Below are 15,573 nucleotides of genomic sequence, written 5' to 3'. Positions count from 1 at the left end.
TTGCAAAACCTTGGTCGGCAAACGTAAATATTCAACCATAAGCAATGTTTTAGTTCTTTTAAGAAATTGAATACAATATTTTTATTGGAAAAAATTAATTCAAACCGAATGTTTCAGTTAATATCAAATCGGTAAAAATTTCATGTTTGCATTGCACATGAATCAGTCTTTGATTAAACTTTACTTACTTCATTTCATTATACTTATTTCCTTGATAATTAGAGTTAAGAAGAAAAAAAATCAAGCTGTTGTGGTATGATAGGACATGGAAGATCCCACCAGCACGAGGCATGGAATATTGCACTAGATTTTATGATAAAAAATGTTTGATTATAATAAAATTGTTGTATGACACCAAGAACCAGTGAAATAATAGCATTAATTAAATATGTGGCGAGAACCACACCACTCCTTATTAGGCTTAAGCCTCGTTTGGATAAACAGCTTATATAGATGCTTATAGCATTAAGGCTTATAACATTAGAGCTTACATCATAAGTTCTTATATTTGATAAACTATTTATGTTTGGATATGTACACTAAAAAGTACCTACATAAATTGAAGTGTTTGGATGTGACATTATATAAGCAATTATCAAAATTTTAAATATTTTTAATTTAACAAAAAAAAAATCAAAGAATTGAACCACAATTATCAATTTTTTTTTTTTATGAAATTAATCAAGGTGTAAAAAAACAATATTATAATATATTAATTATAATTATATATATATATAGGCGCCATATATATAATATAATATAATCAATATTTGTCCTTAAAAAAAATATATCAATATTCATATAAGACAAAATTAACATTAACGGTGTAAATAAACTTATCATATATATATAGATATTAGTGTACAGTTTGTTGCAAAAAAAAAAAAGAGAAGTTAAGTTTTTTTTATTCAATTTCATTTTGTTACGTAACAAAAAAAAATAATAAAAATCTTCTTTAAAAAAAAAAATCTTAGTTAGATGTGCTACTTTAATGAGATAAGTATATAGCAATTTTGTTACTCATGCACGCAAAAGATAACTAACATTATAATTAAAATATTCCTTCAAAAAAAGTTATAATTAAAATATATGTTTTGAAAAAGTGGATCCAGAGAGAATCGAAGGAGGTTACATAAATTCATAAGCTCCTTGTTAAGCCGGAAGGTAAACTGAAAATTTAAGCTTATTAAAATATGACATAAGCAGCTTATGAAACTATGATAAACTGTTTTTATTTATTTACCCAAACACCTTTAAAAAGGCTTATGCGAGTAGATAAGTCCACATAAGCTCAAAATAAGCCAATCCAAACGGAGTCTTAAGGATGTTAAATATTACTATTACTATTGCAAAAGTTCCAATTGACACAAGTAAAATACCTAAATGCCCTCAACGGATAATAAATCCAGAGAATTGCAGGGTTAAGCATGATGTTAAAAATTCTAACAATGTTTCTTTTTACCCCACTTTTACTATTAGCAACAGTGCTCAATACTACACCATTGAACACATGTAACCACAATTACAAACATGAAACATTGACACATTGAGGTATGAATATGCAAGATTGAATACAAAGAAGGTAGACAATAATAATATACACGAACATCCATTTCCTTATTGTAGCCAAATATTACATTCTCCAACCAATAAATGAATCCCACCCCCGTCAATACAAAGAATTCAACAATAGTATGCCTAGTGATCTATAACATGGGATAAAAATTACAACTAGAACAATTTTAGCAGTAGAAAAGTCAATTTCCCTAACTACATCGTCACCTATATATTGCTACATATATAAATAAATAAATGAATGTGGTGGTAGCTTGGCCTCCTGCACAAAGGTTTTTTAGGACAAAATGTCAAGGGTTGTAGGACCTTTTCCCTTGAAATGAGTCATGTCCTAGTCAATAAGGCCAAAATCCATGAGCCATACTTAACTCACACATTTGGACCCACAAAACGTGATTATGGGCCTAACTACACTAGAAAATGCCCTAAGAATGAAGAACTCATTAAAAGAGTTGGCACAACCGCCAAAGGACCATAGTGATGCTAATAATGCACGCAATAGTTTGTGATTGGAGCAGGAGCACATGGGTGCACATGGCCTTTGAGATTTCACTTTGATCAATACCACCTTCATAAACCATTGTATTGTCATTGTTAAGCTGAGGTGAGGCAGAGTTAGAAGAACTTTCTTGTTTTGTGTCTTGCCCTTGTGTTGACTTCTGACTGAAAATACATTAATAGAAAAATTATCAAAAATCTAAAAAAAAAAAATCACATGTAAAATAAGAGTCACAACAATGTAATTTTCCTAACGGTCACTTTTTGGTAACTTTATTTTGATACTACCAACCAATAGTGAGTGTTGTTGTGTAACGATAACCCTTGGCATGTGTGGTGTGTGCCACCCATATTTTGCGAATCCAATGTACATCAATTAATTAATATTATTTGGTTCTAGATATGGTCCCTAGTATCTGCCGGCCATTATGTTGCTTCACCTACTAGATTGCTTGCAATTGCAATTTGCAAACATGGTTTCCCTTTGCATCTATTGAAATTGATTACCCACCAATCATGCTGCCTAAAAAGTAATCTCGAGTTCATCCAATAATTCGTCATTTGACAAAACTCATTAATCGCTTTGTTTAATCAATAGGTGCACAATGGTAAATTTTTTAGAAGTAAAAATAAAGTAACTAACCTTGTGGTAGGAGAAGAACAAAATGTGATAGTATAATCTACTGCATTTGCACAAGTGAAAGTGCTGGTCTTATCATCATATGCATAGCTATATGCACGTGGGCAAGCGTTCTTAAACAATTGAGAATAAGTAGAAGGTTTGCAAGTGTCTGGTGTCCCATACGCGCCGCTGCAGCAATACTCCGGTGAATTAAAAGCTTCGCACGCGCTTTTACACGCGACACCGTCTTTCCCATCCACACTCATCACTCTAAGCTCCGAAGGACACGCGCCGTTGAGATCACTGATGCATCCTGTGGTGGTGCAATTATCGCCAGAGCCTCCCTGAGGGGCGACTAGCATAGGCACATTGTAACCGTCAACAAGACTAACATCGAAGAAGTCAAGACCACCAGAGCCGTCTAATGTGAATTCGGCTAAAGTTGCCGGTGGTGTGGCTCCGTTACCGGAGCATTCAACCTTTCCGGAGCCACAATCGCCGGTGACACATGAGAATTTTCCATCAGTGTCTTGGGAGCAGAGAGTTCTGCCCCAGAAACGGCCACCCCATGAGGCTGGTGCAGCGACGGTGGTGGTTTCGCCTGTTTGGAGAACGAAGCCGGTGGTTGGAAGTGTTGGGACCCCAGCATTTGAAAGAATCCCTGGCCACACTGTGTAGTCACATTTGTTAACAAATGTGAATGTTGTTGAAATTACACCTGCATATTAAATTAAAATAAGAGACAATTTGATCAACAAAAATATCGAAACATTATGAACTATAAAAAGTTTATTTTGTTTAATTGAATTGTAAAATTACCTGAAATTGATAGATGAAGTGCTAATAAGAATGAAAAAATTGATAGGTGATCCATGTATATATATGTTGAAGCTATCTAGCTAAGCTTCAAAAGCTTATGCTTAATATGAAGAATGTGAATAGGGGTAAGGATATGAGAGAATAAGTTATGAAAGTTTTTTTCTTTGTATAAAAGGGGAGAGAGTTATGAGATTTGATGAAATGAGGAGCATAAAGGTATTTTATTTATAGAAAAAGTTGGAAGTGAAAGGGAATAGGAATAGGAATACTTTTACGTGGTTTTTTCATTAGGGAGACAGCATCTGACCAAAGTAACGTTGAACGTTACTTTTGCTTTTCTATATATTTCACATAATGACAATTCTTGTATAGGGGAGAGCCCCCAATCATGAAATTGGAGAATTTTGTTCCAAAAGAAATAAAATTTAGTTAAATTATGCAAGTAACTAATCATGAAATGACAATTTCCTATGAAAAATACCCATGATAAGAAGTTTTTTTCCGTAAGAATTGTGGGTATATTAACCAATACCTAATCATGAAAATTAGACACATGAATAAATTTATAAATGGAGTAAAATTAATTTGTGGATACCACTTGCAAATTTATTTATGTGACTAATTTTCTTTGGATGTTTAGATAAACAAATCATAATTCTTCAAAAGCAATCTAGGAATCATTCATAGATAATCTCATTGAATTAATGTTCAATTTCAGCAACCTCAACTTCATTTTTCCGTATATAAATTATAAACATAAAAGTTAAGTGAATGAAATTTTGAATTTGAAACACGAAACTTAATTTCAAGAAAATTGTTATTCTAAAAAATTCATAATCATTATATAGGTTTAAATACTTCTTTGCAAATGTTTATCAACAAATTTAGTCAAATTGCTCAACGTGTAAAGAACAAAAGTGTGCTTGAATTTCAATTGAATTTTGTTATGTCTGCTGGCAACTTGTTTACTACTATTGCTGCTTAGTTGCCAGCAACTATAACCTTTTCTGGGGAGACATATACCAAATGGATAAGAAAAAGAGAGTCTTATTTGGCAACGTTTGCAATTTTGACACGATTTGGACCATATTGATATAGATAGATATGCTCTATATCATATCATCCATTATTATTCTTATTATTATTTTATGTTAGACCATAGTATTAGTAAACACAAACTTAATTTATGTATTTTTGTGTTAGACTTGTAAACGCTACTTTTGACATTTTTCACAATTGTATAATGTATTCATGTATTGGTCAAATTAGCTTCAACTTCCCACTTTCTGGTTGGAAAAATTCATACTATTCTTGCACTGCTTGAGTTCTTGCTGCAGTTGAAATTGTCAAAGGAATTAGGTAGTTTCTCTAAATATTAGTCACACAAGAAAACAATAGTGTGGCATTTGAATTATAATTATCTACAAACTATGATAGTTTATGAATCACAGACACTTCTCAGATTAGACATGTCTCGGTAACGAACATGTAGTTAGTAGTCTATGAATCGCAGACATTCCTCGGATTAGGCGTGTCCCGATGTCGGACACGACACATGTCCAACAACGACACGACATGACACCAATACTTGTAATTACACTGAATTATGTGTTTTTTTTCTTCAAATTATTAGCTGTGTAGGTGTGCCAGTGTTTGTGTAGTGTCTGATGTCCGTATCAGTGCTTCATAGATCATAGTAGTATATCATAAGCCGCCACCATTTTTATAGACTTATTTGATTGGGGTATTAATTCCCTCTCTTTTGACGTTACCATTTTAAGCACGCAACTTTACCTAATACTAGTAGTTAAAAGCATGTTCAGTTATCCTTGGGATTGTTCTATCAGCATACAGTTATATACTTTGACTGCAAGCAGCCTCCAATTTGCTTATGACTCTTCAAAATACATGAATTATAGTAACTATCATTGAAGGGTCTAATTATTAGAGAAAAATCAATAGTAGAATAGAAGTGCATTTGTTTCAATTATCTAATTGGAAGTGAATTACAAGAATAACTTTATATAGAGCCAACTCAGTAAAATTGAATGGCCCTTGTACAGAATTGGGAACATGTAACAGTAAAAACAGAAAATGATAACTAACGAATTAATAGATCAATATTAGTTTGTCAAAGACTACACCTATTAATTGAGTGTAGCCTTTGTCAAGTGATCTAGTCAAATTTCACATTGCTTTTTATTTAATATTTAATATTTTTTTTTTGAACAAATTAATATTTAATTTTATAGACCCACCTACATGCTATAACATTCTTTTCAGGAGGTAAATTAGTTAATTCCCAAGCAGGATTAGTTTCAAAGAGCCTTTAATTCTGTTTTTGTAGCTACAAGAAATAGAATGATAGGATGAAACAGAAAATAAGGGGTGAAACATATTACTGTTGAATTCATTTGACGGTGACAATGAAAGTCTTTAAAATAAGAGAAAGGCTGCTTAGGATAGCTGATTTCAGTTTCTAGTTATTAATAAGTAAATTAGTCATTATTAATTAATTATTTTTAGAGAATTTAAAACGGTTATTAAACCAATCCGTTTCTCTTTAAATCAATTTGCTTTAATCTATGGAACTTAGTTGAGTTTGCAAAGAGGAGGTTCGATAAACCGGACGGAGATGTGTGGAGCGGACCACGAGCTCCAAACTAAGTTATGAAGTGAACACAATTATTTCCTCCACGATGGGAGCGAACATTGGAAGCTAGTCAATCAAGATTGAAAAGATACTTGATGTCTTGAATCGAAATAACATATTTATGATATCTATGAGTTGGCTCATAGAAAAAGTGGACACGGTGAAGAGAATCTTGTAGCAAATAATAACTTGAAAGTTCAAATCCTCATAGTAGAATAAACACTCAGTAAAATAAAAACGCAATTTTTTTTAAACTTTCTAATCGTAAGAAGCAATTTAGAAGGCATAGAGGAAGACTGAAGGAAAAAATGTAGAACCTGAAATTTTGAAGGCATATATTAGCAACATATACCAAAATTTGTCAACATTCAACGTCCAACATATAACAAAATTAGCAATTATATTTTCCAACATATACCAAAAATTTCGACATTAATCATTCAACATATATTAGAACCATATATTTTCAACAAAATGGAAGCCCCTAATATGCACCCTTTCAAAAATAAGTTAGAACCATATATCTCTTTGATTCTCAACTCGCAAGTTTGAATATTAATGCATTTTAAAGACCTGAAGCATAATGTTTTGACCTGAAGCATAAACACAATGTTTGTTAGCAAATAGGTAGCAATTGTATAATGTTTTGGTCTATCATTTGAGTTGCTGCTGAGTCTATCAGTCTAATGTTCAAGTTAGATTGAACTTCCCACTTTCTGGTTGGAACCATTTCTCGTTTTTATATGAATACATAATTTGTTAAACTTGCAAATTAACTTCTTACCTTTTTTATAAAAAAATGTTCCTTCTTCAAATAAAAGAGAAGAGACTTGTGATAGAAGGAAGTGAGAATTTTCTTGAAATGGGGAGGAACTGATTTTGTTGGATGCTACTTTTATTTTATTATGAACATGCTTTAGGCCATACCAGGAGCAAAATTTACAATCTCAAATTTCAATTGGATACCATGGCTTCATGATTTTTGTATAGATAAGAATTACATAATAGACTATGTTGTTTATTTATAGAGTTTTTTTAATTACACACTGTTTAATCCTGGTTGCACCCTAAAATGACAAAATTATCCTTCCAGAAAATTTAATTTTCAAAAAGCATCTTCTTTTTTTCTTGGTTACACCCTAAAATCTCTCTTCAGTTTAAGTAGGTCATGTAAACTTAGTTTCAGTAGATCATGTAAACTGAGTTTAAGTGTACATACTTAAACTCAGTTTAAGTAGGTCATGTAAACCGAGTTTAAGTGTACATTTAAAAGTTCAACCTTGTTCAAGAATTCTACGTAATCTCAGTTTAAGTCATAGTTGTCAAAGCGGAAACGCGGCGCAGTGCGGCCACCCCAAAAATTGACGCGGCGCGGTACGCGGACGCTATTACATGACGCGGACACTAATATATTTAATATTAAAATACCATACTATACAAAAAAATATACTAAAATACCTTAAACATTACTCAAAATTTATGAAGTATTCATAATTTAAAATAAATATAATTAATAACCAACAGTATTTAACTATTAAAATAATTTGTCAGAAAAATAACTATCAAAATATATATGAAGTAATATATTAAATATACGATTTTTTTTTTGAAAGAATATCAAACATAAGGATCATTAAGGCTTCCTTCAAAAAAATTAAGGCTAAAGACAATCAAATCATTTGAAAAAGAGAGTATAGTTAGGAAATTACCGTTAAAAATAAAATTCTTGGTAAAGATAAGCATTAAAAACATTGTAACCAAAAAAAGCATTAAAAACATTAAAATAATATTAAGAATAGCAAGTAATTAGCTGGCACATTCATTGTATGACTTTTCAGCAAGCAATATGGGTCAACGAAATCATAAATAAGCATTTATTTTAATTTTTATAACCAATAATGAGGTGACGTGAGATCTGAGATGAAGAGAAGAGATGAGATAAAGTGTTGATCTGAGATGAAGAGGTGAAAGAGATGAAGAGATGAGATGAAGTGTTGTTTTGTGATGGAATGAAGAGAAGAGAAGAGAAGAAGCGGCTGTGTTCTACAATGGAATGGATGAAAGAAAATAGGGCTTTGAAAATGACAAAATTAACCCTTCTAACGTTACTTAAGTGAGGGATAATTTCGTAATTTCGTTTCGATCCGGAAAAGCGGGCGATTTGACCCGCTACCGCTCCATGTAAAGCGGCCGCGAAACCCAGTTTTGGACCGTTTTTCCCTAACGCGCGATGCGGCCGCTATTGACAACAGAGAACATGTAAACTTATTTTAAGTAGGTCATGTAAACTAAGTTTAAGTGTACATACTTAAACTCAGTTTAAGTAGATCATGTAAACTTAGTTTAAGTAGCTCATGTAAATTGAGTTTAAGTATACATACTTAAACTCAGTTTAAGTAGGTCATGTAAACTCAGTTTAAGTAGGTCATGTAAACTGAGTTTAAGTGTACATCTAAAAGTTCAACATTGTTCAATGATTATACGTAATCAGTTTAAGTATGTACATGTAAACTTAGTTTAAATAGGTCATGTAAACTGAGTTTAAGTGTACATACTTAAACTCACTTTAAGTAGGTTATGTAAACTAAGTTTAAGTAGATTATGTAAACTAAGTTTACATGAACCAACTTAAACTGAATTTAAGTTAACCTCAACAATGTATAACAGAAACTGTCATACAGTGCAGTTGAACAAGAAGAAGAAAATTGAAATCGACGTTATTGAAAAAGAAAAAAAAATTCACTTATTTATATGCAATCGAGTATGAATGAAAGATGTTTTGATTCACTCTTTAATCTTCCATAGACATTAATTGAACATCAAGATTGTTTGATCGTTGGTGGGTGAAAGAGAGTGGAATTTTTGAGTGACAATGAATGAAATCAAGATTTTAAGAAAATTTATATAAAAGGACAATTTTGGTATTATCAAAAACTTTTTAAAAAACTGGGTGTAACCAGAAATATATAGGGTGTGAATAGAAAAACTCTTATTCATATTGTAAATTGGAGTATACCAATCTTTTTCTTCTTTTCTCTTTTATATTGCTCACTATAAATGTATTGTTGCCGAGTGTACGTGGCACCCTACGTTTGGTCTGTTTCCTCACATTTCGCGATGTATTACTTATCAACGCATGTCACATTGCCTCAAAACATGCACTCGTGAAGATTGCCGCTTTGGATGTGGCACTTTAAACATGGAACACAAGCAAAATGTTGAATTTTCAAGTTCCATGCGTTTTTGACTGGTTCTGACACTCCAACTATCTGCGTGAACTTTACTGGACTCAAGAAAGATTTGCCTATCTCGTATTTATTTGTTTTTGACTAATATTTTTTTGTGTGTATACACCTCCTTAATCTCATGTCATCGTTGGCAATTGGTGTTCCGAGCTCTTCCTGTGGTCTTTTGCCTCTTTGTGCCAAATTCTATCAATAATTCAAAAGGGGATTGATCTCATTTTTTCTTTCTTGGAGATTACTGCATTTTAAAGATCTAAAGCTTATTTAAAGAACACTTTTGACTACGTTATATCTCTTGATTTGTTAGTAAATAGGTAGCAATTGTATATTGTAAAAAAGAAAGAAAAAAACTACAACACCATCTATCTTTTTTGGGTGACTATCCATGACCCGCGAACAAAATATATGCAAAGCATAAATAAATAAATAAGAAACACAAAAATAAATAAAAGGAATTAATTATTTTTTCCATAACAAATCAAAACCGTTTTGAGTTTATTTTATAGATCAGAAACACGCTATGTGACGATCTAATTCTTTCATTGAAAATACCATTCGTAGTTGTCGTCGTCGTCCTCTACACATGATACAGACAACTCTTCTTCAGTTCGATCAGAAAATTGATTTATGCCAATTGTGTAACTGTGATTACCTGTGGAATTCATTACAGAGAAAGAGAAAGATATTTAAAATACTACTAACAATCGATAATCTCATCGATTATTGAATTGAAACTTAAACAAACTAGATAGATAAAAAAATTACCTTTGTTAAACTCCTTAACATGTTCCAATTTCTTCTTGAATAGTTCTCGACGTTTCTTCATCTCGTTGCTGCTTGAATATGTCCGATTATGCTCCAACATCCAATCATGAAACAATTTATCAACGGATGCTTCTGAAAGTGTTGGATATGATTCAAATTCAGAGAGTGTTATTGTTGGAGACTCATCAACAACAGAATAAGCAGATGCCAGAAAGATCATCATCAAAACAACAGTACTAAGCAGCTTCATTTTTTTTTAGTTGAAGGGAATGTTAAAAGAGATGAGCAGCTGCCGCACACTATATACAAATGTTTGCATAAAAAAAAGTATAATTTTTACAACAAAAAAAAAGTTTCAAATTCATTTAATGTTTCTTTATCATCCAATCAAAATTGATTATGACTCATCTATTTTACAACAACCAATCAAAATAGATCATGACACTCATTTGTTAATCAACTAGTGCAACGCCCCGTGCCAAGCATGAGATACATTTTATTTAAATATGTTTAACAGGGTTTACACATAAATAAGTTTTTTTTAGATATTATTTGACTTTTTTAATTTGATTTCATTCAGAATTTTGATATTATGTAGTATTTTGTCTTCATATTTAAAATTGAGACAGAGTTGTCAGGGACATGTCAACTCTGCCTAAAATAGTGAGAAAAAGTACAACTATGCTTAAAATATAAAACTACTATAAATAATTAGTATATTTTTAAAAATATATCTAATTAATAAGAGGTATGATTACCTCTGTTATAATCTACCATTATGGCTTTGCCCTCTCTTTAGAAATTTTCCGCCATCTCGCCCCCTTTTTTTCGAAACCTTCATCACTTACGATGTACCAACATGCAATGATGGTGCGATGAGTGGCGTCGTCCCCCTGCACCACCCTTTTTCCGGTTCCCACAACAATTTGTGCCGTTGGATTCCGATTCAACCAGTACCCCATCTGCTACGGGTGGTGGTTGCTTAGTTGTTGATATTCGTAAATTGTTGGTTGTCACCGGCGATCTTGTTTAGTTCTGTGTGCTGAATTCTCAATGGCAGAACCCCGCATTAGTTTGGTTGAAACCCAAAAGGGTCTGTTCTTTATCCTCTATTTTGCCACCGTTTTAGACCTTTTTCGCCGCCGTGTGGATTGGTTATGGTGGGTCATTCGAATCCGCCGTCTCCTCCCTTTCTTTGAAGGTGGTTGTGGTTCTATGTTGGGCCAACTGTTAATTTGATGTTGATCATAGCAGTAAATATTTAGTGCGTGTGAATTTGTTAATTACCGTGTTGGCGGTTGAATCTACTCCCCACTCTCAAGAATATGTATGTGTTTCGTATCCCATTAATCCTTGATTGACATGAGATTGTGTAAACTTAAAAGAGTCGTTAATGCTTGTTGTCGTTGTTGCAGGGAGTTGATAGCACGTGATCCGATTTTGTGTTGAAGATCGATCAATTTGCCAAATTATAGACCCGATTTGCCCTCACAAACGTCTATCGTTAATGGTATTCGTTTGTTAGAATTAATTAGGGTTGAATCCACTTTGTTGATCTTTTTTTATGTATTACCCGTTAGGGTGGATCCACTTGGATTGACTGGATCATATTTTTTGTCCTTCCAGGTTTTATATAATTTTTTTCCTTTTTTTAATAATATATATGAGCAACTGACAATCGATTAAAGTAGGGTACCAACTTAATTGAGATTATTCTTTTTGCTCTTGTCTTATAAAAATATAATAAAAAACCTACCACTTTGAATAAAGCTATTACTTTTTTTATTTAATCACTCTCTCGGATTTCAATTATAAAAAAAAAATATCTAAGTTCAAAAATTTACTTATATGTAATTAGTTTTCTCGAATGTTTTTAAAAAAATATAAAATTATAAAAAGTACCATCTATTGGAACTTGTTTCATGAGAATAAAAAAGTATTAAAAATAAAACTTACATGAATTAAAATGTATATTAGGATAAATAACATTAAATAGAGTCAAAGTAAGTTATATATTTTTTTTAATTTAAGATAATAAAATGTAGTTGTTTATTTGTTATATCTAAGATTGGAGAGAGTCCCTAAAAAAATATTGGAGAGAGTATTTCTCTCGGAAACCAAATTTTCTCTAGTGAGAAAAATTTGAGAAAACAATTTTATTTAATCTCCTCTCTTCATTTTTTTTTAATTAGAGATCAAGGGTCACAAATTAAAACAATCTAACCTAATTTCGTTATATTTTAGTGTATTTATGATTTCCAATTCATTGTTTCCCCTTTTTTCCAAGCAAACATTTCCTCCTTCTCAATGTTCCTAACTGAAATCCACAAACTAAAACCTCCATCAAACGTGGGGAAGAAAAAGGTAGGAGATCTATGTCAATCCACTCGATTTTATGCAAGTTCTTCAACTCCAATGGTGATCCTAAGAGTAAGATTAAAAAATTCTTATGGGATACTAATGTGGGATAGATCAGGCAACTAAAAATAAAGGTAATTGTTTTACCATTTATTAGAAAATGTATTCACTAAAAGGATTGTGGAAAAAAAAAATTAGAAAATGTATTCACTAAAAGGATTGTGGAAAAAAAATCTCCTTCATCAAAATAAGCATACATTTTCTTTAGTTCTTTTTGTCTCCATAATTTAACGGTTGAATTTGATCTTAGTTGATTGAAAAGAATTTTGTAACATCGTTTTCCAATCTCTAAAGAAACAAATAAAATGATTCAAGTAAATGAATAAATATGTACGTTTTAATGGTATTAAATAATCAAGTTGATAGTTATAAATACTTATCTAGGAACAACTTAATTTTTGCAACAAAATTGTGAGATTTGCCTTTTTAAATTTACCGGAAGATAGAAAAAAGAGTACGTTCAAACTGATATCTCTTAACAATTAATTGCCAAATAATTAAAATAATAATTAAATATCAGAATGTATTATATATTAAAAAGGCTTAATTGCACTTTTCCCCCCTATCTTTTGCCAATTGTGCGATTTTGCACCCCATCTTTTTGCCCCCTTTTTGATTTTGCACCCCATCTTTGTGTTCAATTGCACTTTTGCCCCATATCTTTTTGCTAATTGTGCGATTTTACACCCTCACTTATATTTTTTGAGCGATTTTTCACCCTATCTTTTGCCCATTTTCCCCTCTTTTAATGATGATTTTGAACAAAACACAGTTGGCAAAAGATAGGGTGCAAAATCGCTCAAAAAAAAAAGGGGGTGCAAAATCGCACAATTAACAAAAGATAGGGAGGAAAAGTGCAATTAAACCTATTAAAAATGAAAACAAATCGATTTCCTGGGGAGATGTATACCAAATGGATAAGAAAAAGAGAGTCTTATTTGGCAACTTTTGCAATTTTGACCGTATAGATAGATATGCTCTGTATCATATCATCCATTATTATCATTATTATTTTATGTTTTTTTTTTTAATAAATTATGATTTTATGTTTACTGTTATACCATAGTATTTTTTATGTCTGTCTGTGTGACTATGCCATGGCTTCATGATTTTCGTATAGATAAGAATTACATAACAGACTATGTTGGTTATTCATATTGACAATTGGAGTATACCAATCTTTTTCTTCTTTTCTCTCTTATATTGGTCACTCTAAATGTATTGTTGCCGAGTGTACGTGGCACCCTACGTTTGGACTGCTTCCTCACATTTCACGACGTTTTACTTACCTCACATTTCTGCCTCAAAACATGCACCCGTGAAGATTGCCGCTTTGGTTGTGGCACTTTAAACATGGAACACAAGCAAAATTTTGAATTTTGAAGTTTCATGCGTTTTTGATTGGTTCTGGCACTTCAACTATCTGTTTGAATCTTAGTGGACTCAAAAAAGATTTGTCTATTTCGTATCTGTTTGTTTTTGGCTAATAATTTTTTTGGGTGTATACACCTCCTTAATATCTTGTCATCGTTGGCAATTGGTGTTTCGAGCTCTTCATGTGGTCTTTTGCCTCTTTGTGCCAAATTCTATCAATAGTTCAAAAGGGAATTGATCTTATTTTTTCTTTCTTGGAGATTACTGCATTTTAAAGATCTAAAGCTTATTTAAAGAACACTTTTTCCAAATGGTAATTTTTTCTTATATAGATGAATTATATGATGAAACTTTTGACTGCGTTATATCTCTTGATTTGTTAGTAAATAGGTAGCAATTGTATATTGTAAAAAAAGAAAGAAAAAAACTAATACATCATCTTTCTTTTTTGGGTGACCATCCATGACCGGGGAACAAAATATATGCAAAGCATAAATAAATAAATAAGAAACACAAAAATAAATAAAAGGAATTAATTATTTTTTCCATATAACAAATCAAAACCAATGAATCATTGTTTTGAGTTTATTTTGTAGATCAGAAACACGCTATGTGACGATCTAATTCTTTCATTGAAAATACCATTCGTAATTGTCGTCGTCCTCTACACATGATACAGACAACTCTTCTTCAGTTCAATCAGAAAATTGATTTATGCCAATTGTGTAACTGTGATTACCTGTGGAATTCATTACAGAGAAAGAGAAAGATATTTAAAATACTACTAACAATCGATAATCTCATCGATTATTGAATTGAAACTTAAACAAACTAGATAGATAAAAAAATTACCTTTGTTAAACTCCTTAACATGTTCCAATTTCTTCTTGAATAGTTCTCGACGTTTCTTCATCTCGTTGCTGCTTGAATATGTCCGATTATGCTCCAACATCCAATCATGAAACAATTTATCAACGGATGCTTCTGAAAGTGTTGGATATGATTCAAATTCAGAGAGTGTTATTGTTGGAGACTCATCAACAACAGAATAAGCAGATGCCAGAAAGATCATCATCAAAACAACAGTACTAAGCAGCTTCATTTTTTTTTAGTTGAAGGGAATGTTAAAAGAGATGAGCAGCTGCCGCACACTATATACAAATGTTTGCATAAAAAAATGTATAATTTTTACAACAAAAAAAAAAGTTTCAAATTCATTTAATGTTTCTTTATCATCCAATCAAAATTGATTATGACTCATCTATTTTACAACAACCAATCAAAATAGATCATGACACTCATTTGTTAATCAATGTATAATTTTTTTGCCTATTTAATTAGATGTCTATTTCTCATTGTTGATTTGCACATCTTCCCCAACCTTTATTCTAATTGTATTATTCTAATATTTATGGTTATGTCAAATGCAAAATAGGTGGTTGAAAAGAGTATTCTTCATCTACAAATTTTAATCAACAAATTTAGTCAAATTGAATCAACGTGTAAAGGAACAAAAGTGTGCTTGAATTTCAATTGGATTTTGTTTACTGTTGTTGCTTAGTTGCCAGCAAGTGTAACCATTCCTGGGGAGATAGATACCAAAT

The 15,573-nt window shown here is 31.6% G+C and overlaps 3 protein-coding genes across 3 annotated transcripts; all 3 read right to left on the bottom strand.

Annotated features, from left to right (window-relative positions):
• Nucleotides 1–1,552: 1,552 nt before the first annotated feature.
• On the bottom strand, nucleotides 1,553–3,740 carry LOC11428091 (thaumatin-like protein 1). Its single transcript, XM_003589456.4, has 3 exons — nucleotides 3,515–3,740; nucleotides 2,717–3,413; nucleotides 1,553–2,238 (listed from the first exon to the last, which is right to left on the bottom strand). Exons 1-3 carry the CDS (start codon nucleotides 3,567–3,569, stop codon nucleotides 2,019–2,021), a joined length of 972 nt encoding a protein of 323 aa, XP_003589504.2. The 5' UTR covers nucleotides 3,570–3,740; the 3' UTR covers nucleotides 1,553–2,018.
• Nucleotides 3,741–9,867: 6,127 nt separating this feature from the next.
• On the bottom strand, nucleotides 9,868–10,496 carry LOC112419819 (ananain). The gene is made up of 2 exons (XM_024777771.2): nucleotides 10,178–10,496; nucleotides 9,868–10,064 (listed from the first exon to the last, which is right to left on the bottom strand). The coding sequence occupies exons 1-2, from the start codon at nucleotides 10,425–10,427 to the stop codon at nucleotides 9,952–9,954; spliced, it is 363 nt and encodes a 120-aa protein (XP_024633539.1). The 5' UTR covers nucleotides 10,428–10,496; the 3' UTR covers nucleotides 9,868–9,951.
• Nucleotides 10,497–14,488: 3,992 nt separating this feature from the next.
• LOC11411581 (ananain) lies at nucleotides 14,489–15,145 on the bottom strand. Its single transcript, XM_003589451.4, has 2 exons — nucleotides 14,822–15,145; nucleotides 14,489–14,708 (listed from the first exon to the last, which is right to left on the bottom strand). Exons 1-2 carry the CDS (start codon nucleotides 15,069–15,071, stop codon nucleotides 14,665–14,667), a joined length of 294 nt encoding a protein of 97 aa, XP_003589499.1. The 5' UTR covers nucleotides 15,072–15,145; the 3' UTR covers nucleotides 14,489–14,664.
• Nucleotides 15,146–15,573: the final 428 nt, after the last annotated feature.

This window comes from Medicago truncatula, chromosome 1 (genome assembly GCF_003473485.1).
Source record: "Medicago truncatula cultivar Jemalong A17 chromosome 1, MtrunA17r5.0-ANR, whole genome shotgun sequence".
In the NCBI taxonomy this organism is placed as follows: Eukaryota; Viridiplantae; Streptophyta; class Magnoliopsida; order Fabales; family Fabaceae; genus Medicago; species Medicago truncatula.
The sequence above is the reverse complement of the archived record's forward strand: the minus strand, read 5'-3'. Positions and strand labels throughout refer to the sequence as shown.